Raw genomic sequence first — 19793 nt, forward strand, 5'->3', positions numbered from 1 at the left:
CCTCTTTCTGGTTTTATATATTTAGGCAAGATATTACCATAACCAAAAGGAATGCTCTTCTACATGTATCTATTGAATTCTTTTTCATTTCTTCATTATTCAACCTAGGTGCCACTGCCTCCATGAATCCTTCCCTGATCCTCCCAGTTGAATTATTTTTTTTAATTACTCCTCATCTTATAGCACTTTGTTGAGATTTTTTTTTCTTTTATCATAAACCCTGGTATGTGATTTCAGTGCTTACAATATTCCTTTTAGATTGTAAGCCATTTCAAAGTAGTAACTGTTGCCTTTTACATTTTTGTTATTTTAGCACCCAATATACTGTCTTACTTATATTAGGAGCCTAAATATATCTGTAAAATATTTTCTTTGCAGGTGTATGCAGAGATTATGGCAGTCCTAAAGGATGATGATCAGAATAATATAAGACTACAGGATAGTGCATCAGACTTGAGTCAACTGAGTACACAGACTGTGTTTTCCATGATTGATCATCTCACACAGTGGGCTAGGCACAAATTTCAAGCACTTAATGCTGCAGAAATTCAATCTAGCAAGTCAAATAGAGAAAAAGTGGAACCAAAGAGTGAGTGATTATTTTCTATTTGCCTGTTTATTCATTGTTCTGATTTCCACTACTCTTTTGTTCTTTGTACCTTGCCTTCCTGCACATAGATGCCAAAATAACATTCCTCAAATATGATTTTTTAAAAATCTACTCTTTTGTTCAAAATATTACTTTATATTACCTATTCTCTAGTTTTTGAAATGGGAAAAGCTTGAAAGAAAAGACACCAACAATTATGTCATTTTATATGCAAGTCTTAGTTATTGTAAATCTGTTGCTTTAATGATGATATGAAAGAGAACAACCTAAAAACTACCTTATTTAGAAAACACTTCACCCACATGCCAGGAAGAGAAAAATGGTAGCCAATGGCAACATTGATTTTTATAACAAATTTTCTTTAAAAAACCATAATAGAGAGTTGGTGGAGGATTATAAGCAGTGATAATAATAATAAATGATAAGTACTGGAAATTAGAGACCAATTTAAGGAAAACTTAGTAAGCCATCATACTAAGCACAATGGTCCCAGAAGTATTCAAAATGAAATTGAAAGGTTGATAGTAAACAGATAAAAATGGAAAAGTTTTGGGAAGCCTTTTATAACAAAATGCCTTTACTAACAAAGATAATGAAGCTACCCCATTTGGACTATAACTTCACAGTTGTTGCTCTAGAGGACATGAAAAAAGCCCTGGAAACAAAGATAGGAAAAGCAAAGAAGGTCCGTGTTTAAAGTGGCAAAATTTTGAGGATACAGAGGGATAAGTCCTTAACATTTCTAAAAGAGAGGAAGCTACCAAAGTCTTGAAAGAAATCTCAGATGTTATTATTATCAAAAAAGGTGACCCAAAGCAATTATTATTGACCCACATTCCTACTTTCCCATTAATATCAAATTTATATAAGATTTTCTGAACACACATGAGACGGCTTTATGAGCATATTGTAAGGGAAAAGGCAGTTTTTGTATGCAATATTCCATCCTTGATCTCATCTTTATTTTTATCTAATTGATCATGAGTTGTAGAGAATACAAAATCCTATTGTGTTTATTGTTTGTTAAAACTTTTCAAGATTCCTTGAAAGATAACAATACCTTTGGTTAGTCTCTTGATTTCAAGTAAAGCATGAGAAACATTTACTCAGCAGAAGAATTCACCAGTGTAATAGAGCAAATCCAGAAAAAAAATCTAAATGAGATTTTTTTGAAATGGTCAGATCCTTCAGAAGTTTCTGTTCAAGGCCCAAGAACATTTCCAAAAATAAATGGGGGAAAGAAAAATAATAATAACACTGATTCTGAATAGTTTGGCCTAAGTTTCCACAGAGGAAAATCTGTTTGCCGTGCAAGTAGGTGGTGCAATGGATAGAGTGCTGAACCCGAAGTTAAAAAGACTTATCTTCCTGAATTCAAAGCTTGCCCCAGATACTTAGAAGCCATGTGACCTGGATAAGGCATCTTAGCCCTGTTTGCCTCCATTTAATCATCTGTAAAATGAACTGGAAAAGGAAATGACCCACTAAACCAGTGTCTTGACCAAGAACCCCAAATGAGATCACAAAAGTTGAACACAAATAAAAATGACTCAACAACAACAGAATTATCCAGATGTACAGCCTTTAGAGCTTATAGTGTATTTCATGACTAATTATATACACAAACGTAAGCACTGAACATCGACAGTGGGGCAGAATAGAGAAAAATAAATTGCTTGCTTTTAGGAAATTTCATATTTTTTTTTTAGAAGATCCCAAGCCTTTGAAACAACGGCCCATTTTTTTATTAATACAAATATTCTTTTAGTGGTTTGCATGACTAGTTCTCTTGAGAAATTTAATTCACTAACATCACTAAGAGGGCCAGTGGAGTGCCATCACTCACTATGAGCCTATGAAAGGTGCAGCACATTCAGACAAGAATTGACAAAGAAGTGGCATAAAAGGTATAAAAGAAACATAGCAACAAAAAAATGGGAATTTTTTCATGATCAAAACAAGAAATAACTGTTGGATAATGTCCCTCTTCTATTGATATCCCTGAGATGTCAGGAAAGCTCCAGGAAGGCCATTACACATTTGGAAGTCCCCATAGTGAATTATTGGAATTACATAGGATAGTTGCAATCTATACCAGTAGAGGGAATACCCACATAAATGAGTCACAGATCATATGAGTCAGCCTGCACATAGTGTCCATATTTCTCAGTCACTAAAATATTTTCAAATATTTTCTTTTTGTTTATCTTCTTCAGTTACCTCCCCCCTACTTTGATAACATATTGGCTATACTAAATGTACAAGCCTGTGAAGGAAATCCAAAATGCAGGTGGACAAAAATAGGGGTATTGGGAATTCTATGTAGTGGTTCATAGTCATCTCCCAGAGTTCTTTCGCTAGGTGTAGCTGGTTCAGTTCATTACTGCTCTATTGGAACTGAGTTGGTTCATCTCATTGTTGAAGAGAGCCATGTCCATCAGATCATCATATAGGATTGTTAAAGTATACAAAGATTTCCTGGTCTTGCTCATTTCATTCAGCAGCAGTTCGTGTAAGTCTCTCCAGGCCTTTCTGAAATCATCCTGTTGGTCATTTCTTATAGAACAATAATATCCCATAATATTCATATACCACAATTTATTCAGCCATTCTCCAATTGATGGGCATCTACTCAGTTTCCAGTTTCTGGCCACTACAAAAGAGCTGCCACAAACATTCTTGCACATACAGGTCCCTTTCTCTTCTTTCAGTCTCTTTGGAATATAAGCCCAGTAGTAGCACTGCTGGGCCAAAGGGTATGCAATTTGATAACTTTCTGAGCATGGTTCCAAATTGCTCTCCAGAATGGCTGGATGTATTCACAATTCTAGCAACCATTGTCAGCATTTCTGCAACAAACAGATGGAATAGCAGGTCATATAATTTGTCCCAATCATCTTACTCTACACAGTGTGAAAATGTAACTAGCCTTTCTTTTATGGATGATACTACAATGTGTAACAATATTTAGTAATGAAGCATATCCTCATTTTTCTTTTATTTGCCAATGTTATTGGCTATGTTTTCTGTTTGAAGAACAGAAGCTTGTGCTTTTCTATAAGTGATATTTTATATAATTCTTTATAATTTTAAATCTATTTTCACATAAGTGATCTGGGCAGCTGTGTAATATAGGAGAAAGAAATATCTTTGGTGAATGTTGGAGGGGATGTGGGAAAACTGGGATACTGCATTGTTGGTGGGGTTGTGAAAGAATCCAGCCATTCTGGAGAGCAATTTGGAACTATGCCCAAAAAGTTGTCAAACTATGCATACCCTTTGATCCAGCAGTGTTACTACTGGGCTTATAACCCAAAGAAATACTAAAGAAGGGAAAGGGACCTGTATGTGCAAGAATGTTTGCGGCAGCTCTTTTTGTAGTGGCTAGAAATTGGAAAATGAATGGATGCCCATCAATTGGAGAATGGTTGGGTAAATTATGGTATATGAATGTTATGGAATATTATTGCTCTGTAAAAAATGACCAGCAGGATGAATACAGAGAGGCTTGGAGAGACTTATATGATCTGATGCTGAGTGAAAAGAGCAGAGCCAGGAGATCACTATACACTTCAACAACAATACTATATGAGGATGTATTCTAATTGAAGTGGATATCTTCAACATAGAGAAGATCCAATTCAGTTCCAGTAGATCAATGATGGACAGAAACAGCTACACCCAGAGAAGGAACACTGGGAAAGGAGTGTAAAATGTTTGCACTATTGTCTTTCTACCCAGGCTACTTATAACTTCGGAATCCAGTTCTTACCAAGCAACAAGAAATTTGGTTTTACACACATATATTGTATCTAGGATATACTGTAACACATTTAATATATATGGGATTGCCTGTCATCTAGGGGACGCAGTAGAGGGAGGGTGGGGAAAATTTGGAAAAGTGAATACAAGGGATAATGTTGTAAAAAAAAAAAAAAATTATCCATGCATATGTACTGTCAAAAAAATTATAATTATAAAATTAATAAATTATCAAAAAAGAAAGAAAGAAGTATCTTTGGAGACTGAGGGCTTGAGTTCAAATTTTGACTCTGACACTACCGTGTGACTCTGGGCAAGTCAATTGCCCAGAACCTCAGTTTCTTTATCTGTAAACAACAAGGAGGTTGGTTTTAATGGCCCCTGAAACCTTCTCTTTAGAAATCTATGAATTTTTGCTCTCATTGGATGCTTATAGTAACCCTCTGAAGTATATACATGGCAGTCAATATTCTGCCAATTCATCAAATGTTTAATAAGGGCTTAATCATATGCATATTAGTGCTAAGAGAAATAGACACAGTGTCTTCCCTCTTAAAGATTGGAGTTGAGCACAAATCTTTTACAAATAAAGAACTGAGAGAGAAGTAATGCAATTTGCTTACAGTCACAAAACTATGATCTAGAACTAGTAAAATCCAGCTTTCCAGATACTTTTTCTATTCCTCTGTAAGCATTTCTGTACCAATTAATTACATGCACTTAAAGTATGTAGATTAATTTATTTAAGAAGACAGATTCAACTTTGGTGACTTCAACATTAATTTATTAATTATATCTTGTCAGTTTTTAATTACTACATTGTCTTTTTTTTTTTTTTTTTTTTTTTCTTTTTTTTTAACACAGCATCTACTGTGGACTATGAAAATTATCAAAGTGTGGCACGTTTTCTTGATCTTATACCTCAGGACACACTAGCAGTAGCTTCCTTTCGATCTAAAGCATACACAAGAGCAGTGATGCATTTTGAATCATTCATTACAGAAAAAAAACAAAATATTCAAGAGCATCTTGGATTCCTACAGGTTTGAAAATAAAATATTGAGATACTGATATGCTGAATATTTTTAACAATTCCTATGCCAGATAAGATGAAAAATAAAATAAAATGACATAATTTCATGTTTATCTCATTCAGAAAGGACTTCAAGATGTTGTAGTTACTAAAACTTATTTTTATGTACATATGTATTTTGCTATAGATAAGCATCTCTGTTTTAGCGATGTAATACCAGATAAGGAGTAGGGCCAAAATGTTGCTTGTGAAAAGTAATTATCCTTTCACTCATAATCTTTTTTTAAGTATGGAAAAAATCTTAATTGACCTTTGTCATTTACATTTGTAACTTTTTTTAAAAACACATTTGCACATAGAAATTATATGCTGCAATGCATGAACCAGATGGGGTGGCTGGAGTGAGTGCACTTCGGAAAGCAGAACCATCTCTGAAAGAGCAGATCCTTGAACATGAAAGCATTGGCTTACTACGAGACGCCACAGCTTGTTATGATAGGGCCATTCAACTAGAACCTGACCAGGTAAGATAAAAGTTGCAAAAAAAAAGACAGTGGTAAGAATACTGAATTAGCAGTTTGGGAGTCCTGGGTTATAATCTAGTTCATGGTTAATCATCGAATCTTACGTTTTCTTATTTATATAATTGGCAGGAGGGGTTGTGCTACATTACTATAAGGATTCATATACATCTATATATTTTTATTTCTTTTCATGATGATAACCGAATTGAGTTACTATGAGGATCAAATGATATGATATATGTAAAAATACTTTGAAAACCATGGCCTCTATATTAAAATTTTAATATTTGGTAGAATTTTGCTTTTAAAAGGCATGTGTCATTATGTATATCTCTGTATATATAAGTATGTGCATGTATACAATAATTATTCACATGTGTTTTCTGTATAAATAAATGCATACACATACACACAGATAGACCCATCTAGAATATTTCTAGATGGATTGGAGTAACCCAGCTTGTAAAGAAAGATGTAAATCAGTTGTGATCATGCCTTTCCTCCCATTCTCCTCTAAATTCCTTGAAAATAACTGTTTGTATTCAGGATAACTGAGTATTCTCACTGATATTTCTCACATAGTCTCCTAAATATTCTGTTGTCTGGCTTCCCATCTCATTAACTTAATTTAAATTTCTCTCTACAAAGTTGCCAATAAGTCTCTTAATTGTCAAATCTAATGGCCTTATTTTGATCCTCTTTCTCTTGACTTTTAAAGCATTTAATGCTGTGGATTATTTGTCCCAGATTTCATGACTGTTCAGTTTCGGTCTGACATCTGACAAATTTTTCTCAGTCTTCTGTGTTAAGATGCCACATTCACTAAATATGGATCACTTCTAAGGGTTCTCTCTTAGACCTCCTTTCTCTTTACATTCTCTCACTTGATCTCATTATCTTCCATGGGTTCAGTGGTCATTACTATGAAGATAATTCCTACATCTGTATGTTTCTATGCTTTTTCTTTTTTGTATCCTTCATGTTTAGCACAATGCCTGATGCTTGGTGCTTAATAAATGCTTATTGATTGATTACTTAGTTATCTTGCTAAATAAACCATTTGTTAAACAAAAAGAATCAGAGAATGGTGGATGATATTTTTTATTACATTATCATTTAAGCAATTTCGTGTTCACTTGATTATAACCATATTTGGTATTTTAAATATTTTTCAATTTGGTTCACTTGCTGTAACTATGATTGTGTTGATATTTTAAATATTTTTCAATTTATAGATCATTCATTATCATGGTGTAGTGAAGTCCATGTTAGGTCTTGGTCAGTTGTCCACTGTAATCACTCAGGTGAATGGCGTACATGCTAACAGGTAATATTTTTTTAAAGGAATAATTTTCCTTGTCTACTCTTCCTCAGAAATCTTCACCAAGTAATTTTGGGAAATAAACTATCTTCGAAAGTTATGAAACTTGTATAGATTATTCCAAAAAAGACATTTTATTCCACTTCATAATAATAATTTTCATTTATATTTTGTTTGAAGGTTAGCAAAGTACTTTGTATATATTATCTTATTTGATCCTCACACTCTACCTTTTGACTTAACCTCCTGATGAAGGAGTTGCATGCTATTTCTAAAATAGCCTTTTATGGAAATAACTCCTATGCACAGAGTTCTTACTAATTTTTTTGGTGCTTTTTGGTCTAATACCTAAGTTATTTTTAGTTTGTTTTGAAACCTTTTCCGGTAGCAACCATTATCATCATTAATTAGATCTTGGTCCTACAAATTAATCGCAATACCATAGATATATTAATGTGATATAGTTTACAGTATCTCACAGTAACTCTTTAAGAATATTAGCTTATAAACTATGAATCCCAGTTTATAGGTAAGGCAACTGAGATTCAAAGAGATTAAGTTTTATGATTTGAACCTCTTAGAAGTCCAATGATCTTGTGTTGTGATTTAAATCTTCTGGTAGGAAATTTACAAGAAGCTTTTGCATTTAAAGCTTTATTTTTAAAGTGATGATGATAAGTAAAAGTGCTAGACCTAATTTCTAGTATATTGTCAGTAGAAGACTTTGAAGAAGCTACTATTTAGACAGTTAAATTTTTTTTCTGTAGAAAGTATAGTTTAAAAAAAAATGTAAACCTCTTTGAAAAAGTAAGCTAAAGAACAGTTTCTTGCAATACATTAAATGTGGATAAATGATATTAAAGTATGGTTTCCAGAGTAACCTTGAGTAATAAAAAATTAGGAAACATCTCTGCTATTGCAGACTCACATTCAGTTAACATGTATAATATCTCACCTTCATCTTAAATGCCAAGTAATGGGTAATAAAGCCAGTATCAACAGAAAACTCATTCCACCAAAAGACAGGGAAGTAGTAAACAGAAATACACATAGCTCTAGGACCACTTATTAATTCAAGGAAGCAAATAATTTTTTATAAGTTCCACAGATTATAGAAGAAGCTGTTAGTAGTTCATTTTTATATAATCATAAGGACCTAGTTTGTTTTCATAAATAAAAAAGGGAGTTCTTTTGGTTAAAAAATACTATTTTGAACCTAGCATTATATTTCTTTAAACCTTGCTATAAACTGTATTATATTTATATTTAGACATTTGAAAAGGTAAATGAATAAATATGCTATTAATTTTTTAAACTCTTTATTTTCAAAATATATGCATAGTTTTCAACATTGACCCTTGTAAAACCATGTGTTCCAATTTTTTTCCTCCCTTCCCTCCCATCTCCTTCCCTAGATGGCAAGTAATCTATTTTAAACGTGCAATTCTTCTATACAGATTTCTACAATTATCATACTTATGCTATTACTTTAATAAGTTTTGATAGAAAAAGCAAAAGTAACTAGCTACTTGGCTTTGTTCTTATTCTCGGTAATACTTGCCTTGAGAAAGCTTCTCTAATTGATCATAATTCAAGATCCAAATATCAAAATTATAATTATAGTGCCTTTGAAAGAAAAAGCCACCTTTTATGAGGCAGGCTTTGCAAGCTTAAAATGACAGAATATGTCATAAGTACTTATCAAATAAGTAAGTACTTTAAAAGATCTATTTGTACATTTTTTTTAAAAAATGTGTCACTGACCACTGAGTTTCTTCCTATTTTTAAATTCAATAATGACTTTCCTCTTTCCCCCCCTCCCCCCAAGCAACTGGGGTTAAGTGACTTGCCCAGGGTCACACAGTTAGGAAGTGGCAAATGTCTGAGGTCACATTTGAACTCAGGTTCTCCTGCCTTCAGGGCTGGGGCTTTGTTCACTGCACTACCTAGCTGCTCTGACTTTCCTCTTTTTTTAATCCTTGTTTCCAGTTCAAATAGTTGCTTCTTTTCCAAAAAGTCTGTATAATTTTACTACAACCACTTAATGTATTTCTTTACTTGCATTTCCTAATAGACTCATGTAATATAGAGCCTATTTTTTGTATATGTATGCTCAGAATTTAGGACAGTGGTTTATTGATTAATCAATAATTGATTGTCTTTTTATTTAAGGCAAGCAACTAACTTATCATAGTGACAACTTAATATGTGTTCCTAGAGCTAGGATTTATTCTTACAGCATAGATTAACAGATCTATAGGAACAACCAGTGTGGGAAAAATTTGCTTAGGAATAAGGAAAATTTGGAACTCATGATATAATTTCTGGACATTTTGCAGCTGAACACTTTTGCGTGAATCTTTTTTAAATCTCCATTTAGAGCTTAAGTGGAGTAATTAATTGGGTTTGGTGTTTTTTGTTGTTTTTTTTTCTAATAGGTCTGAATGGACAGATGAATTAAACACATACAGAGTGGAGGCAGCTTGGAAACTATCACAGTGGGATTTAGTGGAAAACTATTTGGCAGCAGGTAAAAATGGATGTTGAAATACAAGCAGTTTTAATATACTTAGAAAATTTTGACTTTACAAGAAGCCAGTTTGTAGTTAGTCTTTCCATTTGTCCTGCTTTCTTTTTTCCATTTAGATACTTTAAAATAGATTCAAGTACTCATTTTAAAAACAACTTTAGATGAATTGAACTGAGGATTTTTGCTAAGCATGTTGCCAAAGGAGACAGAACTGATTGTATGGTAACTACTGTAATGTGATATGAAATTACTTGATTGTTAATTTATTTTTCAGATGGAAAGTCAACAACATGGAGTGTGAGACTAGGACAGCTGTTGTTATCAGCCAAAAAAAGGGATACCACAAATTTTTATGAGACACTGAAACTTGTCAGATCAGAGCAAATTGTACCTCTTTCAGCAGCAAGTTTTGAAAGAGGCTCATACCAACGAGGATATGAATATATTGTTAGGTACTTATTGTAATTTTTTTTTTCCTTAATTAAACCTGCTGTGACAAGTCTACAATTTAATTCTGTCCGTAACAAATATTGATAACATTTGTTTCTGCTGGTCATCATTTTCTCTGAGTCTTAGTTGTCTAAAGCAGTGACATTAAATTCAAATAAAAAACAAAGATTTTTAAAGAGTCACATATTAACTTAGTTTTAAATATATTGTCTATGTTTTATTTTATTTCTTTTGTTACATGTATCCTAGTTACATTTTTATCTGATTCATGCTGCTCTTGGGAGTGTTGCAGGTCACCTGAGCTATTCAGTGACCTGCTCAGGAGTTACCTAGCCAGGATGTGTCTAAGGCCAGTTTTGAATAAAAGTCTCCTTGATTTGGAGGTTAATTTTCTAACTCCTGCCTCAAGAAGAAATACTTTGGTTATAATTGCACATTTTATTCTTTTGAATTGAAAATTAATTTGATTTTTCATGAGTAATTTGATTCATGTGACTGACTAGTTTTTAATTTAAATAGATTTCTCATCTCCCCTTAGGTTGCATATGCTCTGTGAATTGGAACATAGTATTAAACCTCTGTTTCAGCAGTCTCCAAGTGATAGTAATCAAGAAGATTCCCTCAACTGGTTAGCTCGTCTAGAAATGACCCAGAATTCCTATCGAGCCAAAGAGCCTATTTTGGCACTTCGCCGAGCTTTATTGAGTCTCAAAAAAAGGTTTGCCCTTTTGCTTTCTTTTGAACTTTATGAATTCCACATTGTGTAGTAGCTTTATTTGGGAATTTTTTGGCATCCTAATTTTTTGTCTGAATCGGTGTCTACCTCTGTGTTATCAGAGCTACACTTAGGCTGGGAATGTAATCAACGTGAATTAGTAGGAAGAACATTAAGTTTGAAATCAAGACACCTACATTGATGTCTTGTCTTACATTTACTGATTGCACAATTTAGAGGAAGTTCATCTAAGTTTCAGTTTTCTCATTTTGAAAACTGGGATAATAATGTTAGCAATACCTATTTTACAGAATTATAACAGAAACAACTTTACAAATTGGAATATGGTAAAGAATGAGCTTTATATTTTTATTACCTTTAATCTTGTTCGTTCATTCATTCATGTATTTAAAGGTTTTTTTTATACCCTTCCATACAGATCAGTTTGTTATGATCAATTTTCATGAGCCTAGACTACATGATAGTTTTAAATATTTGAAAAAAGTTACGAATCGGCATTTAAATAAGTCATTGTTATATTCCTTTGAAAGAAAATTTCATGCAACTTCCTTGTTTTCTGGGACTGTTACTAAGTTTATTTCTCCAATTTGTATCTCAGTACTCTCCATATAAATAAGTGTTGGATTGAATGTTGAGGTCAGATATTTCATTTCAGCTTTTCACATAATGCACTTTGGACTGTTATTTTAGACCAGACTATAGCGAAATGGTTGGAGAATGCTGGCTGCAGAGTGCCAGAGTCGCCCGAAAGGCTGGCCACCACCAGACAGCCTACAATGCTCTGCTTAATGCAGGAGAATCCCGACTTGCCGAATTGTATGTGGAAAGAGCAAAGTGGCTGTGGTCCAAGGTAATCAAGCAGACTGCAGCCCCAACGTATGACTGATACCCTTAGCTTTGCTTCCTCTGCCAGCTTTTGAGAAGTCAGAACTGGCCCACTGGGAGCCAAGGCTCGACTCTTGCTTCATGACAATGCCCAAGTCTCCTTTGGCCTTCTTCATTTTCCTCCCACAGCCTGGTGCCAATGCCTGGGCATCCCTGTCTCCTTTGTCTTTTGGAAGCCACTGAGTACCTTTCTCGCCTTGGACAAAAGACTATTGACAAAACCTCTACTCTTCTCATGTGTCCTTTATATGTCTCCCTACTAGTCTTGATGTCTTAGACTATTTGTTCTATTTTGAATATAGTAGGCATCCCACTATTTTTAACCATTTCTTGTTTCCTAGCGATTAAGCTCTGAGAGCAGGGGAATGGCTTATAAACTAATCTATTTTTCTCCTCATTCTAGGCCTGAGGTTGGGAGGCTCTCCCTCTTCCTCCGAGGCTCATATTGACACCCTAATCTCTAGCCCATGTCTCATCTCCTGAGGTCACAGTTCAGAATTAACTCTCCCTTAGCTGCCCCACAGTCTCCCCCAGAATGAGACTTCAATTCCTAAGGACATTTTCCATTTTACTTATTCTTTTCTTGCTTCTGAAAAAGATACTCTGAAGTAAAACTTTACTTCTAAAGCCATTTTGTCTGTTCATAGAGACTGACCTACGCCGTGGTCCTGAAGTCAGGCTTATTATGATGGAGAGACTGTGGTGAGGACTTGTATAACAAGATGAACTTACTTTCCAAACTACGTAGTCATAGTACCCACCAGTATGGAATTATCAAGTACATATGACCCATATTAAATATTAGGTTGAGACTATAATGTTTATCAGTTGTAGATACTGTAATCCTTTTAAAAATAGGATTATAAATGAATAGAAGTAATATTTCCTAGCAGGAAATAGTGATTTCTCTCCCATCAAGAAATAATCGATCTTTGCACATAAATCACTAGTTGATAAAAACTCATTTGCATATTTCATGGTACTCACTGCTAGAGGGATTTTTACATAATATTCAAACCTTTGCCCTTAGGAATTTATTGTTATAGAAATAGAATTTTATTTGCCTTGAAATTCTTAAATAGGAATCAGATCAGAAGAGCATGTGGTAGTATACATTAAGCAGACTCCATGGCCTTGCAGATTCACAACATTAGGCCAAATACTTTGGACTATCTATTTTGTTGTTGTGGACAAGAATATTTTGTTTTAAAGAAAACATTTTAATTTTTTTTTATAGGGTGATGTTCACCAGGCCTTAATTGTTCTTCAGAAAGGGGTCGAGTTATGTTTTCCTGAGAATGAAGCTCCAGCTGACAACAAGAATAAATTAATCCATGGTCGAGCTATGTTACTTGTGGGTCGGTTTATGGAAGAAACAGCCAACTCTGAAAGCAATGCAATTATGAAAAAATATAAGGCAAGTTAAATCCTTTACTGAGAAAATAGAAATTAAAATTTTAACACAAATAATCAAGAGCAAATAATAGAATATGATTTCTGCCTTATGTTTTACCTATACTAAGGTTTGTAATTAGGATTCATCTTCGTACTATGATCATTTCTAATAAATATTTAAACTTAAATAGCATACTAAAGTTAGAAGATATATTTGGACAGTTTATCCAAGGAACTCCAAATGTTCCGAATTCTCCAGAATGAGAAAGAACTATGTTCACTAAAATTATGAGTAAATATCAACATTATTGATCATTTGTATACTTGTATATGTTTTTTTTATCAGAAAGTTAGAAGAAAAAAAATGCTATTTTTATTTATAATTCCCTAACTTAACTAAAATAAATTTATAAGGTCTGAGACTTGGCTATGGTTACAATTTGTTAATGAAAAAGAAGATGCTTAAATTCTGAGCTAGTTTCTTGATTTATTATCATTTGGTCACTTGTCTGATGAGGAGAGCTACCATACATAATCTGTTGTTGTGGGTGCAAATCTCACCTTGGGGAAAAAATTACTTATTGACAAGTTACGTATTTTTCCCCTTTTATTTCAGTACTTCAACAATTCATAATTTTGTTACAGTGGGTATTTACTCCACTTTCAAATCTCTTGCTGTCTTAGAAAATTGTTTCCTAAATTGTTTTGATGGAAAAATTAGATTATTTGCCAAACGTTTGATGGTGAGCCTTTCTGGACTTACTTATGTTAGTCCTAGAATGATAGAAATTCCATTGCAGGATGTGTAGTACAAGTTTATAAACCAATCTGTTAGGTTTCCCTGCTTCTCCTGCTTTTATTGTCATTCCATTGCTGGATGTGTAGTATAAGTTTTTCTAGTTTAGGAGGAGCTGTTAGAACCCACAACACTGAAAATTAAATCTTTTAGATTAAAGTATAAGAAAAAGACTTCAGCTCAATTTGTTAACATATATGGTAAATGTCAAGTGGTTTTTTTAAATTTCTCTAGAGATAAAGAAATCTCTGCAAACCTTTAATTCTAAAATAATTATCAATGCTATAGGCAAATTATTTCTTAAATGATGTATAGCTGATTATTGAGATTCTTATTCCAAGAGCTCTATTGAGTTGCTTAAAACACTTTGTGTACAATATTAAAAGAAATTAAAAAGCATTTATTAAGTGCCTACTATGTGCCAGGTACAATACCAAGCCTTTTGCAAATAGTTTCTCATTTGATCCTCACAACAACCTGAAAAGTAGGTGCTATTAGTATCTCCAGTTTCCATTTGAAGAAACTTAGGCAAGCAGAGATTAAATACTTCACAGTTAACTGTACAAAGCTGCATTTGAATTCTTCCTGACTCCAGGTCTATCTATTCACTAAGCTGCCTAGCTGCCAGCTGTTTTCATTGAATACTTGATAGTATGCTAAATGCTAGAGAAATGTAATGGTAGCATAAATTCCCTGAAGGACTAAAAATCTAATTTATTTTTCTGGAAGTGATCTCAGGAGTTTTTTTGCTTGCCATTTTATTTTCTCTTTTAAGAAATTCTGGACAATTCTTGCATTTTGATGGTCATGTTTTTCGACTTGTCATGTTCTGGGTGACCTTTTGATGTTTGAAATTGTTTCAATGTATCTTGTGATCTTCAAGATCAGTATTTTACTTTTGTGTAGAGACCATGTATTCTCTTAATGTTAATTGCCTTTTGCTTCTTTTCCTCCAGATTGTCCTTGACTTCAGTATTTTTCTATTCCAAAGCAATTACTTTGCTAGGATTCAGGTTTTTTTCTCTATTAGTAATTTCTGCAATGTAAGCCATAATTTCTACCATTCATAACTCATTAACCTCTGTTTCAAATATTCTTATTGCTCTTTTAAACCATTTGCGAATTTCATGCCATGAGTCCATGGGATCTTCTGTCTCTTTGGATATCAGTCTCTTTTCTCCACACACTTGGGAGCCCCTGGCCTCCTGTCCCTCTGTCCCTTAGTTTTCTGGCCCAAGACCACTACAGCACACTGCTACCTGAAGCACAGTGACTCTCTTCTTCCTTCTTCCTTCTTCTAGGCAAAGAAGTGGGCCCAGTCAAGGCCTGCTGTTTGTTGGTTCCATTTGCGGGGAGGACAGGGATGGAGTTTGCTTTAGCACTGAACAAATTACTGAATGGAGCCCAGAGAACAAGCTGGTGAAACATTCTGCCAATCTCCCTGCCCACTGTGAAAGTGAGCTTGTTAGGACCTGCCGAGAAAGCCTCTGCACAGTTTCTTATTGTGGAGTGTCTATGAGGACTGGAGAAAATGCCCAGTCTTTCATCTTGTTAGTTACTTGACTAAGGCTTAGTTTTTTAAATAAGCTACTATGAAAGATTGTTTTGAAAAATTTGGGAGAAGCTATAAAGTTTTAGATTTCCTTTAAGAAGATTTATTTGAATTTCCCATGACATATTTTACATATTTTCTAAGGCAAGTTTTCCAAATTATCATTTTCAGGATGTAACTTTATTCTTGCCAGAATGGGAGGATGGACACTTTTATCTTGCTAAATACTATGACAAATTGATGCCTATGGTTACTGACAACAAAATGGAGAAGCAGGGAGACCTAATAAGATATATTGTTCTTCACTTTGGAAGGTAAAATTTAAGATGTAATATATTTGCTTGGTGAATAGCTGGCTAGCTTATTTATACTCATATAACAACTCATCACATTTAGGATTTAAGTAGTTCTATTTCTTTCTTTATCTATGATATAATTTGTTAGCTGAATATTTAAATGGGAAAATTTTAAATGTCTCATTTCAAATTTAGAAATTCTTGAAAATGTCTGCAGTAGGATCTTTAATGCAAAATATGTAATAAAAGTTATCTGTTTTCCATAATGCTGACCAACTTATATTTATTAGAAATTGAATGAAATAGCAGACAGAAATACCTAGGATTAGAAGAAATAGAATATAATTCATAAAAATTGATGACCATATATTCTGCCAGACTTGTGAGAGAATTTTTCTTGCTAATTAGTCAACGAATCCAAAAAATTTTAATTGGGAGAAATTACTGAAAAGTTGTTTATATAGGAAAATGCATTCTGACTTTTAAACAACTAACAAATGAACTTTTGAACTCTAAACTCATTTGGATGTTAGACCTCGTTTATATGGATAATTCTTATCTTCTTTTTTACATTATATTCTTACTTGCAAAGATTGGACAGAATAGTTTACTTAATTGGCTTTTAGCAACATATTAACAATAATTATTTCAATAAAGAAATATATTTGAATCAGAGATTTTAACTTATCAGTTTTAGCTGGGCTTCACTTCCCAATACAAAATTCAGACATTATGGAATCCAGTTTTACTAATGGTTTGTAGTTGAGGCAGAAATATTTATATATTCCTCTTCATAATTGAAGTGTAAACAAAAGAAAAGTGAATAAGAATTTGCTGATTATTTTATTCTGCTGTAAATAATGGGTTGAATATCATTGATCTTTATCTAATTATACCTTAGAATGTGTCATCTTGTGTATCAGTTTATATTTAATATGCTCTTTTTCTATTGAATATCAACTGCCATTCTTCTAGGTGATGTAAAAGATTTTGTAAAATGCATAATAATATCTTTTCATTGTGTAATGAGGCAGAAAAAATGTATGACACATCAGAAAATTTTATATACAAAATGCTTTGAGGAGGAGAAAATTCCAAAATTCTTATAGATTCAGATGTGCAAAGAGTGTAGTAAATGTGCTACTTTTGAAAGAAAGTGAGGATATTGGTTTAGTTCAAGGGTCTGTCCGTTGGTTCTATAAAAATTTCCCTCTTCCTCACGGGTCTTGTATGTAAATTTCAGGAAGTAAGGTTGTGAATTTGGTTCAAAACAAACTGAATACTTTTGTTTTTGCTAACCTGTAACATTTCCTTCAATTTGGAAGAGGTCCACAAGCTTCAGTCAACTACCAAAAAAGTCTGTACCACAAAAAGAACTCCTGATCTACATGGAATGTAAACATGGTTCATGATGAGAAAAGGGAATGGTTAGTGGAAAATTAAGTGGACCAGTAGTAAAGGGTCAGATTGTAAAAAGCTTCAATCAGAAGAGTTTGAACTTTTCTGTCTAAGCAGAGAGGAGGCAATGAAGATTTTTAGAAGCTGAGCAAGTTGGTGAAATCAGTGTTTCAGAAAAGTAGTCTAGAATTGATAGGCAGGGCTGGAAAGAGATGAAAGGTTTTTGAAACCCCTAAGAAGATGCTTCAGTGATTCTCCAGGTCGAAAGGGTAGGCTTGATCTGAGATGGACTGATACCTCCTCATATCATGATCAGTAATAAGATGAAAAATAAATAGCTCGTAAGTCATTTAGCAGTTAACAAAAGGAAGTTTAATTAGTCATAGCACAAATAAGATATTGAAAAGTATTCTAGCTTCTTATTTCCATATAGAAACATCTGATTAGCAGTATGATGGCTCATAGCTAATGGAAAACATAAATGTTATATATCAAGGGCACCAACTAAGGTGGACCTTTTCTACTTTTTCTGAAGTTAGGTCAGAATGAAGAGACCTTCAGGAAGCTATTGTAAGGGAGGCTTGAAGCTTTAGCCTTAGCCTTGGGCCAGTCAAGTTCAGTAAACATTTTAAAATCATCTCTCATGGAAAAACTAACCTAACTTTCATGAGGAAAAGAGTTGGAGTATTGCTCCCATCATGCCCGAATGAGATAGTAACGGTCTAGACTAGATTTATGTCAATGGGTGAGAAATATTAAAGAAAAAAATATATAGAATATAGTCTAGCTAAAAATGTAGTTTACCTTGGCCAAAGGTCTTCGCAATGCAGTTGCCATTGGATATGAAAAGGGTGAAATCAGATAATTTCAAGTTTTCCTAAAGGCTTAGTTCAAGTACTACCTTCTCCAGGAAGACTTTCTAAATCTTCTTAGCTGTTAGTTCCTTCTTTCTAAAAATCTGTTATCTAAAGTATCTTATATGAATTTATTTTAGAGTTTAAGCTCCTTGTGAGCAAAAACTGTCTTCACTTTTTCTTTTTACCCCCAGAGCTTGACATACTATAAGAGCCTTATAGTGAACTCTTAGTAAGAGTTTAATAAATGCTTATTGTTTGCTATTTTTTTCAGAATTCTATATGTACTCTCAATTTCAAACCTTGTAATATTAAAAAAAAATAATATGGTACTAATAATACTCTTTGATTATGCAATTACAGGTCTCTGCAATATGGCAACCAATTCATATATCAGTCAATGCCCAGAATGTTATCGCTGTGGCTTGATTTTGGTGCTAAAGCATATGAATGGGAAAAAGGTACTATTTTTTCTACAATATGACAAATATTTTCCAAAGAAAATTAATTGTTTTTTATAAAATTAAATTTATATTAGTCTAATTTAATAAATTATGGAAATTTGATGTAGAGATTAGAGAAATAGCAAATTAAATAGCTGCAGTTTGATTCCTAGGAGTATTGGTCATGTAGTATATGTCTTAGAACTCCTAAGGGAAAACATGCCATTACCTGAATAATTGCATCTTCCTTCATCTGGGCCTATGAGACCTACCCAAATAGAGAGATGAATTGAAGACAGTTCATACTAATTGAAGATTTAATGCATTTTTGCATGGTGCTCAGTGTAGTAGAAATGTTTGATTACCTATAATTTGAGCTAAACAGATTATACCCCCCAATAAAAAAATTTAAACTTATCTTTGACACTTTTGCTTCCAGAGAATTCTGGAACTTTAGATAATACTTTGTTTAGACTTCAATTTCCATCTAGTCCAGTAAGGAGATTTTTAGATGTGAATTGTAAAATTCTGATTTTTTAAATGCCAGTGACAACAACTGAAGGGTTTTCCACATATAGAGTGGTTTATTTATCCTATTATTTCAGATTACAACTGATAACCTTCAATGGGTCTCCTTACTTTAATATATGGATAAGGAGTGCTTCTCTATTTGGAAGTAGGCAGATTTGTAGTCTTTGCAGATGATGATAACTGAGGTTAAGAAGTGAAAGTTTGGGGGAAAACTATTTTTAAGCTTTGAAACTTAGAAATATATACTTCCAAAAGACTGATTTGTTGTCATATTTCTTCTAGCTGGTCGTTCTGATCGTTTACAAATGAGAAATGATTTGGCCAAAATAAACAAAGTGATCACAGAGCATACAAATCATTTGGCACCTTACCAGTTTCTAACAGCATTTTCGCAGTTGATCTCTCGAATCTGTCATTCTCATGATGAGGTCTTTGTTGTTTTAATGGAAATTATTGTCAAAGTGTTTCTAACCTATCCTCAACAAGCAATGTGGATGATGACAGCTGTGTCGAAGGTAATTTAATAACTATAATATACAGTTAAAAAATAAATTATAAGTATTTGTTTCATTTTAATTATTGGGAGTAGTTTTATACTAAACTAAATTTTTTAAAAAATTCTCAGGTTCTTTTCCTCTTTTGGAGTAATATAAAGCAAAAGAGAGGCAGCATGACAA

At 33.3% G+C, this 19793-nt stretch overlaps 1 protein-coding gene across 1 annotated transcript in view; it reads left to right on the forward strand.

The window, feature by feature from the left end:
• The window catches only part of ATR (ATR checkpoint kinase), a 102835-nt gene that overhangs the window by 62612 nt on the left and 20430 nt on the right, over positions 1-19793 (forward strand). The window contains exons 27-38 of the mRNA XM_074298438.1: positions 379-589; positions 5237-5415; positions 5765-5929; positions 7165-7256; positions 9689-9780; positions 10055-10232; positions 10769-10948; positions 11657-11816; positions 13089-13268; positions 15766-15908; positions 18506-18603; positions 19399-19631. Of these exons, the coding sequence (XP_074154539.1) occupies positions 379-589; positions 5237-5415; positions 5765-5929; positions 7165-7256; positions 9689-9780; positions 10055-10232; positions 10769-10948; positions 11657-11816; positions 13089-13268; positions 15766-15908; positions 18506-18603; positions 19399-19631 (1911 nt within the window). The remainder of the gene's footprint in view (positions 1-378; positions 590-5236; positions 5416-5764; positions 5930-7164; positions 7257-9688; positions 9781-10054; positions 10233-10768; positions 10949-11656; positions 11817-13088; positions 13269-15765; positions 15909-18505; positions 18604-19398; positions 19632-19793) is intronic.

Source organism: Sminthopsis crassicaudata, chromosome 3 (genome assembly GCF_048593235.1).
Source record: "Sminthopsis crassicaudata isolate SCR6 chromosome 3, ASM4859323v1, whole genome shotgun sequence".
Lineage (NCBI taxonomy): Eukaryota > Metazoa > Chordata > Mammalia > Dasyuromorphia > Dasyuridae > Sminthopsis > Sminthopsis crassicaudata.